Here is a 20,153-nt window from a genome sequence, read left to right on the forward strand (position 1 = left end):
AGATGGAAGCAGCAATCAGACTGAGAGGGGCTGGGTAAAATATAGGACATAGGAAAGTTTTAGTGCCTAATAAGCCTGGAAATGCTTGATCCAATCATTTCTCTGTGGATGGATAAATCCATTCTTCCTGGGCATGTTGGCCCCACGGAGGGAGAGACATCGGTAGGTTGCAGAACAATGAGCTGCTCAGGTTTTAAAAGTTTTTAGAAGGATGACTGAAGCTAGAATTAATATGTAAAGCAATGTTGAATTCAGTGTTATATTTCTAGGAGAATTGGCTTATTTGCATGTCGGAATAGTTCAGAATGATGTTTTAGGATATGTTAATACATAAGATGGATTCTTATTAAGCAGGTTGTGAAACAGATAGACAGTGAGTGTCAATACATTTATAGGTTACCATATGTATGTCCTGCAGTACAAATGAGCCATCTTCAGCCATTGATGGTCACATTTGGGAGCCACTAACCTCGTTTGAAAATCTTCTCTTTTATGATTAATTACTGCCAGTGAAAGTCACATACAAAATTACATTTGTGTTTCTTTGCCGCAGACCAGTCCACACATGCTGCCCACGTCTCTTCAGTTATTCTCCTCCGATCTGGCTTTTGTTGTTTTACAGATTAAATGTGAAAAAAAACAAAAAACACAGTAACTGCTGTTAGTGCTAAATAATAATAATAAAAAAAAAGTAATAATAATCAAGCTGCGTTTTACATTTGCTTGTGAAAACTGCACCCAACTTAAAGATTTCTGTGACATGCAGGGGTGTCACTAGGTTTTGAGGATGTGGGGGGGCTTAGCCCCCAAAGGAGATGCACACGCAGATGTGAGCGAACATAGCGTGTGACCACAAAATTACACAAACAGCTAACAAAGACTGAGAATGTATTTATTGTTATTATTTCAGTCTGTTTTTAAACATGTTGCAAGAACAAACTCAAGTTCCAACAGTAACTATTAATAACTGATCAACACAGAGGCATATTTTGAAGTCGTGCAGATTACACATGTGACTAAAATGGTTGCAATTTCAAGCCCTGAAAAATATGATTTAGTTACTTGAATTAAATTAATATTAATGAGTGAGACTGATTGGTTCAGGGCGCACTGAAGGGGCGTCTTCATGTATTTCTCAGATTCTGTCTCAACTCATATTCTGGCCATTTTATACTGAATTTGTCAGATATCTAATAAATAAATAGAACACCACCAAATTATTAAATTATTTAGGAGGCTAAAACAGGCCTAACAACTCCACTGGCAAGTCAGTCAAACAAACAACTCAGAAGGTGATTTAATGAGGACACAAAGCTTTGTTCGTCTCCCCAGACATGAAAGCCAAATTGCCTTTTGTCGTCTCAAGTGTTCAACAACTTCAGCACCGCTCTCCACAGCGAATAACAACGACAGCGCGCAGCCTCCCTCCCTCTCTCTCTCTCTCTCTCAGTGTGGTCCTCATGTTTAAACCATGTGTTGCTAATAAGCCCAACATGGATTATATAATCACACCTAATGTAAATGAGGCAGTCTGGTGCCCTCATGCAGCCTGCTGGCCCTTTCAAACATAACACTCATCTTCTGTGAATGGCGGTCGCATGTTGCTCAGTAATGGCACAGCTCGGAGGGAGACGAAGAAAAACCATGTGGGCTGAAAAATAAAGCATCATCTGCTCTCGTTTTACGGAGCCCAAAGTGATAATTTATCGCCCTCGATAAGGTGGATAAACAGACCACCCACCTCCTGCACCGCGCTCTAATGATCTATAGTTGGCATTCGACTGTGGCTCTTAACCTTTTTCAGTTTACAGCTCCCCGAAGGAAGTGATGTCTTCTTACGGCCTCTCGCTGCAGCTGTTAAAATGCACATCTGTGAACTTTTGACAACTCAGAATGATTTTTTTTTCTTCTTTTTTTGCTTGATTCATTGTCGGAACGGAGCCCAGAGGCTGCAAATAGTCGTCATTTTCACAAGAGACAAAATATTTATCATGCAGGGTAAGAATGTGGTGAGTAAAGTGGACGTGGGCGTTCTGGTGGCTCGGTAACGTAAGTGCACACAGTCAGTCAGTCAGTCAGTGGTGGTAGAAGCACTTAAAAAGTATCTACAGTGGCATTATCGGAGGCCACAATCAGAACAGCAACAGAAAAATACTACAATATTTAAATGATTAGCATACGACTACGTGGAAGTGTCTATATTAAACATTTTACTTTGGTCAAAGGGAGGAAGAAATGAAAATATTCAAAGTAAAGTCCATTAAATGTGGGTCAGTATCAGTAGTGTCTGGGTTTCTTTCTTCTTCTGGTTATTAAATAAAATACCTAAAGCTAACATTTCCACATCGTAAATGAAGCGACGTGCCACGTAATTCCGAATAACTGTGCATTCTCATCCTCAGACGGCAAACACTCACTTAAAAAGAGAAAAAAAAAAAAGGCCGGCTCGTTAACCTCTCCCTCTTGTTCCTGTGTGTGACAGCGTAAAGAGGCTGCTGACAGACGCCCTGAACAAGAACCAGTACCTGAAGAGGCTGGAGCTGCAGCAGATCAAAGACATGGTGGAGTGCATGTACGAGCGCACCTACCAGCAGGGAGAGTACGTCATCAAGCAGGGGGAGCCTGGGAACCATCTGTTTGTCCTGGCAGGTAGCTACACTCCTGTTTGATCTTCGCCTTCCGAGTCGGGAATTCAATTTTTGGAGAAACAAAACAAAACAAAAAAAAAAAAAAAAAAACAGCTGGAAAAAGACTTTTCCTTTTCACCGCCTGCAGCAGCTGAGATTACCTGAGATTATTCTTAAGCGTATTCCTTCTAGATAAACAACACACAACACATATTGTTCTACAACAGGGGTCTGCAACATTTCTCTGATGAAGAGATTAAGTAGAGACCCCCTACTTACTACATGTGTTCTGTATTAAACTCAACCTAGAGCTATTTATAAATATACATTATACATCAATATTAAGCTATTCAAACAATACACAGGTTCAAATATTCACCTGGGGACTGAATAGGCTCTCGTCAATTGTGGGGGAACCCTGCGTGTAATATGGGGCTTTGTGATTGGCTCAGCAGTGATAGGGGCGGGGCCTACTGTGTACAGGAGGCTCTCAGCTGAATTGACTGAAGTGCTGTTTGAAAGATCACGTCTTCTGCCTCCATTTATTCCTTTACTGAAATAGGTTGGATTAATATTAATGTGTGTTTAACGAAATTTTAATTTGCGGGGGGAAACTAAAAAAATATATATATAAAAAGTCTAATCAACCAAAGATTTTGCGACCCCCCTGGAGTACCTCCGTTGACCCCCTCGGGGGTCGCGGACCCTCTGTTGAAGACCGATGTCCTACGACAAGCAAAAGCAACATGCAAATCTATGTTTCGAGGAAGTCAAGAGTATGCATCTCCAGCAGGTGTATCTGTCTCTCACAGCGCTGTTCCAAATAACTTTTCACATTTCATATTCATCTCATCTCATATGAAAAACTATTATTTGCAGAAGATTTATCATGAACGTCTCCGTCTCGCTTCAGTGAAATCGTTGTCTGTGCCTCTGACACCTTTAGACTCAGGCTTAGAGAAATTTCTTGGTCTCAGTTTCACAAAAACAACAAAGAAAAAAATTAAAAACTTCTAGTACAACAGATAATAGATGCAAAACAGTTAAATACAATTAAATTAAACAAGCAAAGAATATATAAAAAAGATTTGCTATAATATTATTTATATATAGGATTACATATACAAATCTACAAGACATTGAAGTAGAGATAAATATTCACCATTTAAATGTTGGAAGGACAAATTTGGTGTTACAGAAGGTGTACCGTAGTGATTTGAATTTGAATGTTTGTATTTTTTTGATTTGACTGACAGTATCTTCTCTGTAGATTCCAGCATGCGTTGCAGATCTCTTGGTGTTTTGCAAACTGCGTCGCTTATATTTGGCTCTATTATCAGTTAACAGTAATTCAGGAAAGTTAATTAGCATCTGAAATTTGCAGAATTCGACAGAAACGTCACAGATACTTGACGTGGAGCAATTTGAGATGATTATTTGTGGTCTTTTTGTGCAACTCTGACCACAGGCCAATCAAGTCAAAAGAGCAGGAGGACTGATTCTGCCACAATTAAAAATAAATAAATAAATAAATCACTTAATACCTAAATATATATGCCATACATAATTAAATAAATGCCTAAATATGTGGCATAAAAGTTATTTATTTATTTATTTATTAATTTATTTATTTATTTTTAATTGTGGCAGAGTTAGTGCTCCATACACATGAAGCCAGCTTTTGAATGGCTCCCCTTTGAAAACTTTTTTAAAAAGTTAACTAGCCTATTTTTTTAAGCATGTGTTATGTGAATTATTTTGGCTGGTGAATTAGATTGTTGGTAGCATTGTTGGTAGATGCAGAGATAATGTCAGAAATCCTTCTTAAACCTCTGTGAAACCAAGGGAACGAATAAAAAAGGGCGTCAGCTGCGATGTTCCTGTGAATCTATGACATGTGCTGAATCCAACACATGATTAATGATCATTCACTAATGGAGCCCTTGAGTACCCACACAGACGTCAGGGGCCACTGATTACAATCGCGCTAATGAAGACTTTAATCTGGAAATGTAATTTTAAAATCCATTTTAGAGTCACAGGCGGAATAAGAGATAAGGAAAATGCATGCCATGTTTTATGTTGTGCTAACAATAGGCGGGTACAGATGGCAGGAGGGAGGAAAGGAAGGTGGGGAAGCAATTTATCTTCGTTGTCTTAGCTGATGTAAGAAGTTAGAAAAGTACTGAAACTATTCTCATTTTCTATTCTTTCTTACATTCAGTATTTACGACCTCAGAAATATGTTTTGCTGCAAAGAACCCTTTCAACCAGTAGGAGAAAGCATGAAAGGGAAGATGTGAAGCTTGGGTCAACAGATGTTGATTATCTGAATGAATCAAATTAAATATAAATGTCATTCAATTCCACTCGTGGCATGTGCCCATCTCTTGTTGCTCTGTCTGTTTGTCTGTGCCCTAAATGTGGTTTAAAAAAAACAACCGATTGATTGACCTCTTTTTAAATCTACAGATGGGAAGCTGGACGTGTATCAACATAACAAACTGCTCACATCGATAGCGGTGTGGACCACTTTTGGAGAATTAGCCATTCTGTACAACTGCACACGGACGGCGTCAGTGCGAGGTAAACATTTTTACATTCACACCGGAGAGAGTGAAAGGTTGAAATGTCATGTAGCACCAGTCTTATGCTGCCCAATATTTCTGCCCTTTGCCAAACCTCCTCCGCATTCAAATCAAGTGCAATGGTTGCGCACGGCAAATGAATAACTTGCTGTGACTTTACACATGAGCTGAGGTTAACACGGTGGCATGCAGTACAGCAGAGGTGTATAGCAGCAACATACTGTATGTCAGGTACTGCAGCAGGGAAAAGAAACTTCAAACACTGTCAGTTCTATAATTGTGTTTTACACAAAAAGACGTATTGCACGAGGTCAGACTGTTATGTGGTGAAAGTCGAGTTGACAACGATTGGCCTCTGATGACGTCACTAATAAAAACACATTTGCAACAATGAAATTCTTGGCCTGAATACATACGCTGAGAACAGACAGCTCATCCTGTGAGCTGCAGATATGTATAGCCTGTATAAAAACATGCAGCGACTCAGCACCGTCAATAGCATTTAATAGTGTTGTAAGATGGGACAGTGTAGTGTGCATTTCTGTAAAGCCTTCTTCATGTCCTGCAGCTAAAAGTCTAATAAAGGCATATTTACACATGGTGCAGCTCCGCGGTTGATAGCACTCATATCGCAATGTGAGTGTTTCCACCAGGAACGCTGCGATGCGTTTCAGGAGCGTCCCCGAAGCTTGGTGCTGCGCCGCACCGCTAAAAATACACAACTGCTCTATTTTTCCCACTTGCTATTTGAAAACCACATCAATACGAGTAGATCAAATCGTTCAGACAGGAAGTCCATTGTCAGAAAACAAAGTGGATGCGGGTGATTTTCAAAATAAAATACTATGTGCAGTCTTTTACTTTGAAACATTAACATGACATATTGGCTTCAACATGGTCCAACTTTCCAGCTTTCAAATAATAAAGCAAACTTCACTTTAAATCTTTAACCAAAACAAAACCATCTAAATTTCTTAAAATTTCTTAAATTTGCTTTATTGCCTTTCACACTTGTCATCTAATCACGTTCCTGTAGAGCAGGGTAGTCAAACTCATTTTAGTTCAGGGGCCACATACAGTCCAATTGGATCTCAAGGGGACTGGACCAGCCACATAATAGCATAATACTTAATAAATATTAACAATTCCAGATTGTTTCCATAGAAGTATATTAGGGACATGATTGCATTTAATAAACTTTCCATTAATTTATTTATTTTTAAGACAAATAAGTGCAATTTGGATACATCTTTAGTTCTGGACCTCAATGTTGTGTTCTGTCCACATCTCTGAGAAATAGCAGCTACTTTTATTGTCTAAGTCTTATATGTAATTTTCGCACTTCGTCAAAACTCTTTAAGGCTGCTTCGTTTTAAACTGTTTATGGGGAAAAAAGTAATAATTCTTGGGTCAGTCAAAGACACATGACCTGCAGTTTCATTACAGGAATGATCGAAGGATTTGGGTTCTGGTTCTGTGCTGAATGATCTGAAAAGTGTCCCTGATCACATCTGGGTCCTAACGAGTCCCATTTGTCCCACAATGTTTAGCTGCTATTTGCTAAATTGCAAAACCTACAGATGAACAATTAACACAATCATTTTGATGGCTTAAGTGAAGAATGCTATTTCCTTATGAATCTTCTCAACCAAAAATGTAATCCGACACTTCTCTGACCTTCACACGAGCAGAGCAGCAGTAGTGAGAGCAGAACCATTAGACTGAAGTAAACAAGCTTTTGCTTGGTTGTGTTGACAAAGGCTTAACGTGAAATCCACAGTTTTGCATTGTGATTGGTTTTTACCTCCATGGCATTTAGAAGAGTGCATACCATGTTCTATGTGAGTGCTCTTTGTCTGCGTTTGTATATTTAACCAAGTAAATTGACCGGTGGTCCTTTAGGGGAGGGGCACCGACTTGACCTCAATATTCAGGGTGAACTGGAAACTCCGTGACAGTTTGACGAGTCTCTGAGTGGGTATTTCATGTTAACAGATGAAGCAGATAAAGGGAGAAGTCCATAGTTGCTACCGGCTTATGTTAAACCTTCACAGTTACTTCCTCCTCGGTGTCACCAGAGCACTTTCCTTTGTCACTTTGTTATTTTTCTATGACAAGGGGGGGGGACTTTAACTAAACTAGAAATGGGAACAGTAAGGAGTAGGAGCCAAAAAATATCCATCTTTTTATTGTCACTCACCACTAAAAGTTTCTTTTTTTCTTTCTCGGGACACGTCGGGAATTAAAAACAGCTGGCGACCCTTTTGAATGAACTCATCAGGGGCACGGGTTAACGCGCCTTTCAGTGAAAGGTTAGAGTGTGTTAGAGCTGTATTGACGCATGTGGTATTTTGCTCTTGCAGCGGTGAACAAAGTGAGGACATGGGCCCTGGACCGGGAAGTGTTCCAGAACATCATGAGGCGGACGGCCGAGACGCGGCACGAACAGTACCGCAACTTTCTACGAAGGTTAGCTCCGAGGCTCGGCCAAGCTAGCTCGTCACAGTTCGGATTGTTGATATTTCGGGACAGCTCAGATTGGATGTATGATTTACTGTTTGACACCTCCCATTTTTTTTTTAATTCATATGCATGAATTACAGTAGTTGTACAGTCAAAATAGAAAATGTACCACCCAGACCAGACCAGACACCCGTACCCCATAGGCCCCTTCAATCAACTGGACATCCTCAGAAGGCCCATGTCCATTCTCTGTTGAAACAACACTGTTTTGTGTGTAGTTGCAAGAGGAAAGGAGCTAGCAAGAGAGCTTGAAGGGGCCCCACAAGGACGCCAACCTGTGATCCTTTGATCCCAGACTGCTTCTCTAACCATTACGTTCACCACTATAGTTTGATTTCTGGGCCACAGAAACATTTCAAGCTTTCACCATTTTAAAGCTGCCTTAAGAAACTTTGGACCACTAGGGGTCAGACAAACTCCAAAACAACTAGAAAGTCTTGGTTATTACTGGTCATATACTTGCAGACACAAGCTAACATGGCGTGTCATTCAAGTTTTGTATATGTCTATCTGATGGGCCCTCTCATTAAAGCAGTTTTTTAGTCAAGTGTAAATGGCCGACACCAAATTCTGAGAAAATAGATTCATCATAACATGTAGTGCTATTTCTTTAACCCAAATCTATGCTATATGATGCAGTACAGGTCGGCCGGCTTGTATGAGGAGTGAGCTAAGCTATTTTTATGCTTCTGCATCAGTTCTACTCCGTACATACCTACCTGTGTCGTAGCCTAAGGTGCACTTAAACCCAGTAATATTATTACATGTCACTGTGACTGCAACAGCTGTGATTAGTCCAAAATGCATTTCCTTCCAGATAAATGCAGAAATGACACCCTCCTTCACACTCAGCCTCCTTCACACCATTCACTCAGTCATCTTTTCTCTTTTATGCTTTGCAGTGACTCCTAATAAATGTTTGAATCGTTGTTCAACATTTATTAGCTTCAACTTCAACATCAGCTCAGTTCCGGAGAAGCTCAATCTAGACAACCAGAGGCCTAGAGACTTTTAACTGCGTAATTAAATAATGATGCCGCCACAAGTATAATTGCTTATCTCGTGGACCACTTGTGTGGGCTACGATGTAAGCTCTGCGTAGATATAACACAGAAACATACAGTGAGTGTAGCTTTTCAACACAACTACTTAAAATAGACTTCTGCTGTTGGAGAACAGAGTCAGGTTTTTTTTTTTTTTACTTCCATTGACTGTATATATTACGGACAAACCCATCGTGACGTCACCCACTGGATTCTGAACCTCGCAAATGAGGCCAGAAGTGGGCGGAGCTTATAGTCACTATGTTGGATGAGCTCTACTCCACCCACACTCAGATATTCCAAATATGGGCATGAGGGGTCGTGTCCGCCATTGAGACCCATCCGCCCCAACTCTCGGGGCATTTACGCTTTGATTGACAGGCTACCACCTGTCACTTAAAGCGGGAACTCCCTTAATTATGCAGAAATTTAAACCTTAAAACAAAAATAAACTAATGAGTTAGAAAACAAAATCAACCCGTACAGTTGTTGTGAATAGTGAAATAAACTATTGAGACCAAACCTGTTTTTTGTACCAGGTTGTAAACATGCTGTAAAGTTGGGCTTTTTAACACGGGAGTCTATGGGGATTTGCTCGCTTTTGGAGGCAGCCTCTAGTGGCCACTTGATGAACTGCAGTCCCAGAGGTTGCTGCTTGGTCACTTCTGGTGTCAAGTGCATTAAAGAATTCTCATGTACTTATTTTTAATCATATCATCTCAATTAAATGAACAATGTTTCACTTTCTAAATCTGTTGTTTTTCAGTTCTGTGCCTCAGGAAACTGAGTTTTTCTTGAAAAATCACTATTATAACAACATACAATGTAATGTCTGTGTTTTGTTTTTTTCCCCCCTCGTCTGTCAGTGTTTCACTCTTGGCTAATCTACCAGAGGACAAGCTAAGCAAAATAGTGGACTGCCTCGAGGTGGTAAGTTATTTCAAATTTGACTTTTCACTGTATTGCCTGAGTATTGCACAACCTTCTGGCAGCTGGTGGGAGCCCCGGTATTGCAGATAGCTGCTGTCAAAATATCATTACCATTTGGCCATATACCATTACTGCATGTCAGCACATTCGTTGTACCTCCAGTTGGCAAGACCTCACAAATTACCTTGTTGATGAACAGAACCGATATTATTCCTGTCATCGCTGGGTGCTGTATATTGTTACCATAATTATTTGACTAAGGCCCCAGAAAGTGTTTATTCAAATGGGGGACGAGTGATTTCTTAAAGATGTGCGAGTGACAGGGTTTTGGTTTGAGACCACGTGTGCGTAACTGTGTACGCCGAAACACACTGCAGGCTGGTGCTTACTCGATGCTTCCTCCATAAGCGTCGTATTTCCACCGAGAAACAGAAAACGGAGCCGAGCTTGTCAGATCCGGGTATAAAAAAAAAAAAAATCAAAAAAAAAAACATGCCTTCCTCAGCATCTTTTCACAATGGAAAACTTCAAGGACGTTCCGAACTGTCATTAGTCGTCCCGCTCCCCCCACTACAGGAGAGTTTTCCTTATTCAGTCTTTTCTGATGGAGCTTATTCTATTGCCTCTCAGGGGGGCAGCTGTAACATAATAGCGGTGCAGATGTTCACTGAGAATCGGCCAGATGATATTGAAGCTTCTTGTCAAACAGTCAGGGAATGGAATTTGGTGTGTTTTTCGTGTGAGTGTGAAGGGGATCAGAATACATATTATTTTTGTTGGGGGAGGAGGAGGAGGGGGGGGGTCATTCACTCATGATTACTGGCATTCATGCAATATTTTGTGAAAGGCATCACACAAACTCATAAACACACAAAGGAAGAGCTGCAGCCCAGAACTTAGAAGGTCAGCTTCGCTAACGGAGGTATTTTGAAAGCTAGAACTGAACTACTGTCAGACTGAGCATGTTCTGGTTCAAGTGCTAATAATTCACCTCTTGTCCTGCAAGCTGAGAAAACCGAACCTCTATGTGATGCCATGTTCCCATACTGACGTATGGTTGAGTTCAAGCTGCCAAAAGTATTTGCTTCAGGCCGTCTCGGTGGTTAAAAATGAACCAAAGCCAAGTGTGGGTAGAAGACGGGATGTTTAAACTATTGGTCCTTCGCTGCTGCTCAGCTACTCACTCTTATTTACATGCTAGCAGCGTCAAATCGGAAGTTTGATATCACTCTATGTTTGCCAAAAGCGTTGAACAGTCAGCAGCCAAGTACTGCACCTTAGCTTATATAGCTTATATAAATAGCCTCAACATCTGCCATAACATTATGGCCACCTTCCTTAACAGTTGTGACTCATCAGAAAATGGACATGGGCCTTCTGAGGGTGTTGTTAGTGGGGGTCTTTGGGTCCTATGGGTTGAGGGGAGGTGGTTAGGGTTAGGGTTACTTGATCAGTTTGGGATCTAGCGAACACCTTGTGCTGTTTTTCATGTTTTTTTTGTTGTTGTTGTTTCCTAAACCATTTGTGTGTGTGTGTCAGACTGCATCCTGCTGGGGATGGCTGTAGTACGGAGCCCCTAAGGGGACAAAAAATAAATAAAAGCACGTATCCTGTGTTCAATACATACTTATCTCGTGTGTGAGCTGCCTCTAGGGGGCGCACAAGATGAAAAATGTATTCACAAGAGACTAGATTCACCTGTGATTCAGATATCAACCCTATGTCTGTGCTTCATGTGGCGCATTTGCACGGCGTGATCTCTTCTGTTTTCCGCATCACTGCACCGCGTATCAGAGGGCAATTTACTCTTTTGACAGTTTAAGTTAATTTGTAAATTATATTTTTGATATTTCTCTGATTTCAGCCAGTCGAGCATATTTGCAAAAATGAATGAAGTAGCTTCTCATGTGCACAAGTTATTTTTATTTATTTTTTCCTCATGTCTCCTTAGGGGCTCCGTACTCCGTGTCACTGCTTCTCATAATGTTGTGGCTCATCGGTGTATAGAGCTTGTTTAATTCATAAAAAAGTGTGCGAATAATACGACAATAACGCTGTTATTGGTCGCACAATGACCACAAAATCTGTCCACTCACATCAAAAACTAGAAGGATTTCAAAAATAGGCCCAGTCCTGTTTCAGTGCGTTTGCCTCTAGAAGCAGAGGGTGAAGTTTGAACATGTGCTGGGGCTGATCAATTGACAGTCAGCAAAAATAGGACAACTGCAGACAAGCCTAAAACACACACACACACACACACACACACACACTGACATGGGATAAACTAAGTTAGAGGAAGTCAGTGGTTTGGATAAGACAGAATGAGATGTACCATATGTGATTGTTGGGGGTCCTTGAGGTATTTTGTTAAGAGATGTGCTTTTAAGGTTTTGAGTTAAAACTGTAAATATTAAGGATTCAAGCTTGGTAGCCTGGTTCAACAAACCTGAGACATCGCTCAAACGCCGTCCGTCCGCCGCACAGCTACTGTATCATCCAGACAGTCTTTATAAACAAAGCCTTGGCACCTTGTCTCCGCCGTCACGGACGGGTGTTAAACCGGGCTCTCGTGAAGCGTAAACGCGACGTAAACAAGCGCGGACGCTCGAGGAAAATGCCACTTGTGTCAAGAGTTTTGACAGTAAACACAGGGGAATGTTTACGCGTGGTTGCTCTGATTTGTTTGTTCGCTTTTTTGACAAAGTCTTGTCCGGTGGAATGCATTACCCCCGCGGACCGTTGTCTCAGCCGCTGGAAGCTGGCATCCGTCCCAGAGAACATTTCATCCCTGGTCACCTTCGTTCGCTGCCGTTCTCCTCCTTCTCTCTTAAAAGCGTTGAAACGGAAGGTGATCTGGCAGCTCGCTGACTCAGCGGCGTGGTTTTAGTGCTGTGGTTGGGATGTCGTGTTAGGTCTGGTTTGGAGAATGAGGTGGATGAAGGGTGGGAGGCTGGAGGGGGGGGGCGTCTGTCTCTGAGGGGAGAGCTCGGAGGATTGAGAGAACACACTGTACCTCTGCGTTTCATTCAAGAATGTTTCAAAATGTCGTTGACTTCAACGATAACAATGACTTAACGCTGGAGCAGTGTGATCTTATCTCTGCTCCAGATGTAGCATCAGGGTCTGCAAATGTGCAAATGACAGGCCTTCTTACACCGGTCAAGCATAACATTATGACCTAATGCTGTGTAGGTGCAGGGGATCGACCCACAGATACTTGATCAGTTTGGAGTGAAGTTGGAGGCTTTTCGTGTTTTTCCGAGTTGTTCCTAAACCATTTTTGTGTGTGTGTCTGTGTCAGGCTGCATCCTGCTGTGGATGGATGTCTGCTGCAATCAAAGAGTGACATTGCTATGGGGTGGAGGTGTCTGGTCTGGTCTAGGTGGATGCTACATGTCTAAATAACATCCGCATGAATGAATACCAGGTCCAAAAGTTTCCCAGCAGAACACTGAATTGTCACAAGATGTTATTTACCTCACCTGTTAGTGGTCATAATGTTATGGCTGATCGGTGTATCACGGCCCTAGAGATGACTGTTGTTTTTTTTTTTTTTTCTGATGGGCTGACAGGACTCCACTATAATGAAGCATCTAAAACTCAGACCAGTCTGAATCAGACTGCGAGGCACATTCAGTGCACTGGTAACCATAGCAACAGTGCTGATGCTCCAGGACATGGTGCCACTTCGCGCTGGCTGGCGAAACTAGCTGCAAGCAAAGTTGACGACACAAGAGTGAGAACACACACCTAGGCGAACTGATGTTGTTTAACTTTGCACCCTTCTTAATTTCTGCCGTTTGAAACAACTGATTAATTTTAGCAAGTTAGTGGAGAAAAAAAAGTGCTCCACAGAGTCACTCCAAAACCATTCACAGGTACGTATACCAACCATAAAAATGTATTTGAAGAGCAGATAAGATAAGACAATAATCACAGTAAGATCACAAATTGTCTTAGTGTATGAGTGAGTGCTGCACTAATCTTTAAATGGGGCGTCCCAGCAGCTGGCTGAGTGGGCGCCCCATTAACCGAGGGCCTCGGTTCCATGTTCGATTACAGCCTGTGTTCTTTGCCCCAGCACTTCCCTTCTGTCTGCACTAGCGACTGTCAAAATAAAGGCATAAAAGGACAAAAAAACATAATAGGAATTAAATTATCACATTATAAAATAACCTAATTACAAGATATTTTAACTTTCATGTCTTTATAATTTGAAACCTTGTGTCAAACACCGGTATTGACCATCATCCAAACCATCCGAATCGAGGGCCCTCTCGCCGGACATTAAAAACCTAATAATTAACGCTTACTGTTAATCTATATTTAATCTTTCATTTATCCCACGAGTCCCTAAAATCCCCTCCTGACCAGACAACACGCTGAGAGGTTCTGCATGACAAGAGCGTCATCGATGGCTGAGCTCCGGTTCTCGTGCCGCAGGGGACTTTCTACCGGGAATCAAACCGGCCGGGTCAATGGTTCAATCAATGTAATGCTTCACTTCTGACTGTTGTCCTCCCCCATCCTCACCCCCCCCGCTAGGAGTACTATGACAAAGGAGAGTACGTCATCCGAGAGGGAGAGGAGGGCAGCACCTTCTACATCATCGCGCAGGGAAAGGTAACACGTCGCAACATGAACGAGCTGCAAACACACACACACAAACACACATGCATCTTTATCAGCGCATGGTTCATGCACCAAAACAAAAGCTTGAGGCCATGATTACATTCCATATTTCCATCTTTGAACACTATTTTTGTTTCCGTACTTTTGTTGCAGATATTGCTGTTACCAATACCACAAAAAAGAGTGATATGACCTTTAGAGCAGAGCTGTCAACACTGAAATGAAGTGCAAACGTTACAGAGACATTAACAGCATGAAATTAGCACCTATTCCAGCACGACGCTGAGACACAGAACTAAATGTCACATAATAGGTAATGTGCAGAAATTGCACTTACTTTACTGAAAACCAAAAGAATAATAATTCAATAAAACATAATGGTTCTTTGCACTAAAACAAAGGGAAACATCTGGAGTTGTCATCATTTGCAGGTTATTATTTTGTTGTTAGTCACTGGTCAGGCCACTTTGTGATCAGACTGGACTGTATGTGGCCCCTGAACTAAAACGACCCCTGCTTTAAACCACCATGGCACATTCAAGGTCTTCACTGAAGGCCATCACCCCAAGCATCTATTTAACCTTTAAATAACAAATAATTTATAACAAAAAATTGGACAATTTGATGAATAGAAATAGCTGGAGTCAAGGAAGGAACTTTACTATACGTGCAGAGTCGTTTGTCAGTTTTTTACTGATAATTTTTGTCAGTTCCTAAAATGCTTTGCAGACATTTTCTACACTATTGTGATTATGCTGATTACGCCAATTGTCCTGTCCTCTGACAATTACAGGTATAAAAGTCTCTAATCTATTCCTAATGCTGAGAGGTTGCAGGAGCACCAGTCCCTCAGAGTTTTGTGTCCACAAATGCAAACAGTACTGCATGAAGAGCAAAGATAAATCAATAAATCTAATTACATGCACAATATTTGCATTATCTTCAATAGATACAGTGCACAAATTTGTGTTATAATGCCACAGGGTCATGCTCCGTGCTGTGGAGCATTGAATTTCAGTGAAATATAACTAAAAACAACGGAGATTGTTTCCTAATTACTATATTTCTGTCCATGTAAACACAGGAACTGATGGAAACTCGTGTTACACCCTAATGGACGTTGCTGTACACCTGAATACTGGTTAAAATCAGTTTTAAAATACAAACTAAAGACATTTTCCCTCAGTAACAGGAGTGGTTTCAGCCCAACAATATGTTGACCAAACCGTATGTGTGTCTGAGGGGTTGTGACTCACTCACGTGTTTGTCAGAAGGCAGATGGAGAGGGGCAGAGCTGTCCACAGGGGACACTCAAAATGCCATTACGAGCCAATGTGTGAGAGCGGGTTCTGAGCAAACCCAACCGGAGGAAATGGCTCCCCCACCCCCCACCCCCTACCTCCCTGAACCCCTGACCAGGGCAGGAATAAACTCTGAGAGTGCCCTCCACCAGGAAAAACAAGCCAAGAGAAGGTCGCCCAGGTCAAACGGGACACTTAGCTAAAACACACACTTCGGCCATTACGGCTCTGATGTCACGCGCTTCAGCCGGACAGGTCCACAAGAGGGACGTTTTACCGTCAACCAGGGTGGGCCGCCGGGTCTCATAGGATCACAAATCACAGAGTGTGTTTGTAGGCTGATTAAAACCTTCTCATCAGTCAAGAAGTCAAGAAAATAGCAGTCCATCATGTTCCAGTTACTACAGTTTCTTTAAGTTTTTTCTGTGTGTGTTGCGTGCAAAAATATTCAGAGAATATGAAAAGCACCTGTAAAAGCTGAACTGTAATAAGAAGCAGTTTAAACACCCGAACAGGTGAAGGTGACCCAGACCACCGACGCCCACAAGCTGCCACAGATCATCAACACGCTGCAGAAGGGAGACTACTTCGGAGAAAAGGCGCTCATAAGGTACGAGCACCAGAGGTCACTCCGCTTCATTTAAACGCTGATTTATCATCCACAACGAAAACAACGAGTAAATCTGGTGAATGCATCTGCACGATACTGAATGTACCAGATTTCATAGATGTTACGTCTGGCTTTTTGCAGGAAACGGCTGCGTTGTGTTGTGAATGTGCGTGTAATTACGTGTGCGATGAACATCTCTGTTTCAGTGACGACGTCAGGTCAGCCAACATCATAGCGGACGAGAACGGGGTGGAGTGTCTCGTCATTGACAGAGAGTGAGTGCTGTGACGTTTGCCTGGATTTCATAATGTAAAGAGAGAGAGAAAAAAAACACACATCTCAGTTATGTAAACTTAATCCCAGTGAGACCAGTTTGAGGCTCTGAAGCCTCTGCCAACATTCCAGCGGTTCCCTTGTTGACATGCGGTCGTTGTTTCTCCAGGACATTTGATCAGACGGTGGGCACCTTCAATGAGCTGCAGAAGTACCTGCAGGGTTACGTGGCAACACTTGATCGCGACGACAAGAAGAGACATGCCAAGTACGTGCAAATACACGGCGATCAGCCACAACATTAAAACCACTGACTTCAGGAGAAGTAAACAGCGCCGACCATCTTGTGACAGTGCTCATGTGGATGTTACTTAGACCTACACAATATTAAGGAGGTTGTATAGCCTATAACAAAACCACTTTGAGAGCTTTGTTGGCAGAATAAAAAGGACATAATCCTATCTGCCTGGCCTACATGCATCTTTAAATGATTAATCTCTGTGTCAGTGAGCAGCATTTAGATTTAAGCTTTTATCATTTATGCTAAGAAACAGAGAAACAACACACTCACATCTGTGTTTCCATCCAGGAAGTCGCTGTCGCGTCACCAGAGCCAGCCGCTGTCACCGGACGTCATCCACCTGAGGGACATGGTGTCAATGTTCTCTGCGTCCAGACCCTTCGATCACCTGGAGGTCGTTGCCACGCTCGGGGTCGGAGGGTTCGGACGAGTAGAGCTGGTGAGACTCCACGGTGGAACGCAGCCTTTTTTTAAAAAAAAAAGAAAAGCATCATCAGCTGCATCGTGTGCATTTCATTCATAGATGGGTCCCTCCACATATGAGCTCAAGGTTTCATCCCAATTCCATCATCTCAGTGCTTTCTCTGGGAGGGAGGGGGGATCTCAGGTCCTGACATCTCCAAAGCATCTTGAGACTATTTGTATTTTTATTGACGCCATATTGAAAATTGCAAATTCACAACCTTTCAAGTATATTTAATACAGATTTTCCCCGTTGTGTTTCCATGACCAACACCAAAGTGTATTGGGAAAGAACCGTTGCAGTACTTACCATGAGTAAATCCTCTTTTAATCTGAGAAAAATAAGAACCTTTCTACTAGCTGATTATACGGACTCTTACACAAACTCTATGGATGTCTGGAGTTCTTTTTTGGTGAATTTCACTTTTAGATCTCGGGAAAAACAACTTGTATTAATGAAAAAACTGCCAGAAAAAATGCAACTATAAGTCAACAGAATGTGTTTTTTTCTTCCAATCCTGAATCCATGAAACCACCATACCCGGAGAGGTGAATGTGGCTCAGCTGGTTGAGTGTGTTGTCCATGACCTAGATGGTTACATGGACCACATGTTGAAGTGTCCTTGTTTGTGGCTAGTGAGCTTAAGGCTAGCCAGGGTTCAGTTTCATGCTTAAGGTTCGCCTCAAGCAGATGGTTTACCCACATGGGTTCTGCTCAACGTTTCTCCCCGTTATAAGGACGTTTTTTCTTGCTTCTTTTGCCTCTATGCTTGTTCAGGTTTTGGGTTTTGTAAAGCGTTATAACACTATTTGTATTTTTCGACGATTGTATTTCATAAGCTGGGTAGCTGGGATTCTACTTTGAGGGTTTGAGGTTTGTAGAAAAGCATTATACAAATACAAGCCATTTAAAAACCTCCATTTCATCACATCTTTGTCTCTTCTACCCATCTGCAGGTGAAGATGAAGGGCGAGGACATCACTTTTGCCCTGAAGGTCATCAAGAAGAAGCACGTTGTGGACAACAGGCAGGAAGAGCACATCCACTCCGAGAGGAAGATCCTCGCCGAGGCTCGCTCGCCTTTCGTTGTCAAGTCAGTCGTCCTGTTCCTCCTCCAAACCCCATTTTCATTTTCTGTGCTAATGTTATCGGTGAAGGAAAACAACGCAGCGCTTATTGGCTTGTGATGAGATCACAGTGGTGGCCTTAAGACGATTACATCTTCTCATCGGGGTAGAATGGCAGGGGACAGCGAGACATCCGCTAAGAAAATATAGTTATTTCTGATGAAATATGCAACAGGAGCTTTTTCTTTGTCTTTTGTGAGATTACGGTGATCCAATTTCACAGCGTGCAATGGAACAAACTCAGATATTAAAGCCATCCTTCACTTTCATGAAATGCTCCTCCTGCTGCTCCTCCACGTGCACCACGTGTACTTATCTTGTTTCTAATCTGTTTTCAAGACCGATGTAAGATGACCCAGACTGTGTATGGTGACGGTGTTTGTGGAGAGGGTCACACAGGGGCCTTAGAGAGTGACATTGAATCTGTGCTCGGTCCTGGTTAACTCTAAAAATATTACCACATAATTTCTCAAATTAAGATGCAATTGCTGCTGTAATTAGTCAGAAACAATGGATTTAGGCCTCTTGTTTACTAATGTGATCGGTTTTATGTTATTCATTCTCTCCCCACTGCTTTTTGCAGACAATCGACATAGTGAGAAATCAGGGATTGTTAAGTTAATCTTATCTTAAATTAGAAAAGATTTCACACAGATCTTCCTTCTTTTTCTCCAGACTGTATCGCACGTTCAAGGATAACAAATACGTGTACATGCTGCTGGAGGCCTGTCTGGGAGGAGAGATTTGGAGTCTGCTCAGAGACAGGTACGACTGGCATTAATGTGGATGTTACTTAGACGTGTAGCACCCACCTAGACCAGACCAGGCACCTCCACCCTCCATTGCAATGATGCTCCTTGATGGAAGCATCCACGGGATCCAGCATCAAAACATGAAGAACAACGCAAGGTGTTGAACTAGATTCCAAACTGGTCAAGTATCTGTGGGATGATCCACATAGGACCCTCCCCTCAACCCATAGACTGACAACACATGCGTCCAGACACCACAGGACACCCTCAGAAGTTCCATGTCCATTCTCTGTTGACTGTTTTGGAGGCACAAGGGAGACCTACACAATCCTAGGAATGGTCATAATATTATGCCTGATCGGTGTATCTTTATTAACAAATGCATGAAGGGTTTCAGAGAGAATATGTGAACCTGCTCAGAAAAAAGTTTCAATCGGTCTTTTCTTGTCTTCAGGGGGAGTTTTGATGAGCCCACTGCCAAATTCTGCGTCGGTTGCGTGACAGAGGCTTTTGATTATCTCCACCGCAAAGGCGTTCTCTACAGAGACCTGAAGCCAGAGAATCTCATGCTGGATGCGGAAGGATACATCAAACTGGTGAGCACGCCGCCGCTAGCAAGATGTTATGACTGACGCACTCTCACTGTGGGATTTATATTCAAACAGCTCAGCGTTACTCAGTGCAAGTACAGGCATCGAAGGCTCATTGAGGTTTGAGATGGGTTTAAAGTTCAGATTCCCCGGTTGGAGTTTATAGAATTAAGTGTTAAACTCTGCCTCCCCAGGTCGACTTTGGTTTTGCCAAGAAGATCAGATGTGGCCAGAAGACTTGGACCTTCTGTGGTACACCAGAGTACGTGGCCCCAGAGATCATCCTCAACAAAGGTCACAACTTCAGCGTGGACTTCTGGTCTCTGGGCATCCTGGTGTTTGAGCTTCTCACAGGCAGGTCAGTGCATGTGTTGGTTACGTGTCGTTGTCGGT

The 20,153-nt window shown here is 42.2% G+C and overlaps 1 protein-coding gene across 1 annotated transcript in view; it reads left to right on the forward strand.

The window, feature by feature from the left end:
• prkg2 (protein kinase cGMP-dependent 2) overlaps positions 1-20,153 on the forward strand; it is a 28,392-nt gene that overhangs the window by 2,775 nt on the left and 5,464 nt on the right. Inside the window, exons 3-15 of the mRNA XM_047592673.1 lie at positions 2,483-2,649; positions 5,100-5,213; positions 7,579-7,684; positions 9,648-9,711; positions 14,257-14,334; positions 16,160-16,254; positions 16,461-16,529; positions 16,697-16,795; positions 17,117-17,267; positions 18,248-18,384; positions 19,094-19,183; positions 19,625-19,766; positions 19,955-20,118. Coding sequence (XP_047448629.1) covers positions 2,483-2,649; positions 5,100-5,213; positions 7,579-7,684; positions 9,648-9,711; positions 14,257-14,334; positions 16,160-16,254; positions 16,461-16,529; positions 16,697-16,795; positions 17,117-17,267; positions 18,248-18,384; positions 19,094-19,183; positions 19,625-19,766; positions 19,955-20,118 — 1,476 coding nt within the window. The remainder of the gene's footprint in view (positions 1-2,482; positions 2,650-5,099; positions 5,214-7,578; positions 7,685-9,647; positions 9,712-14,256; positions 14,335-16,159; positions 16,255-16,460; positions 16,530-16,696; positions 16,796-17,116; positions 17,268-18,247; positions 18,385-19,093; positions 19,184-19,624; positions 19,767-19,954; positions 20,119-20,153) is intronic.

This window comes from Mugil cephalus, chromosome 8 (genome assembly GCF_022458985.1).
Source record: "Mugil cephalus isolate CIBA_MC_2020 chromosome 8, CIBA_Mcephalus_1.1, whole genome shotgun sequence".
NCBI classification, from domain to species: domain Eukaryota; kingdom Metazoa; phylum Chordata; class Actinopteri; order Mugiliformes; family Mugilidae; genus Mugil; species Mugil cephalus.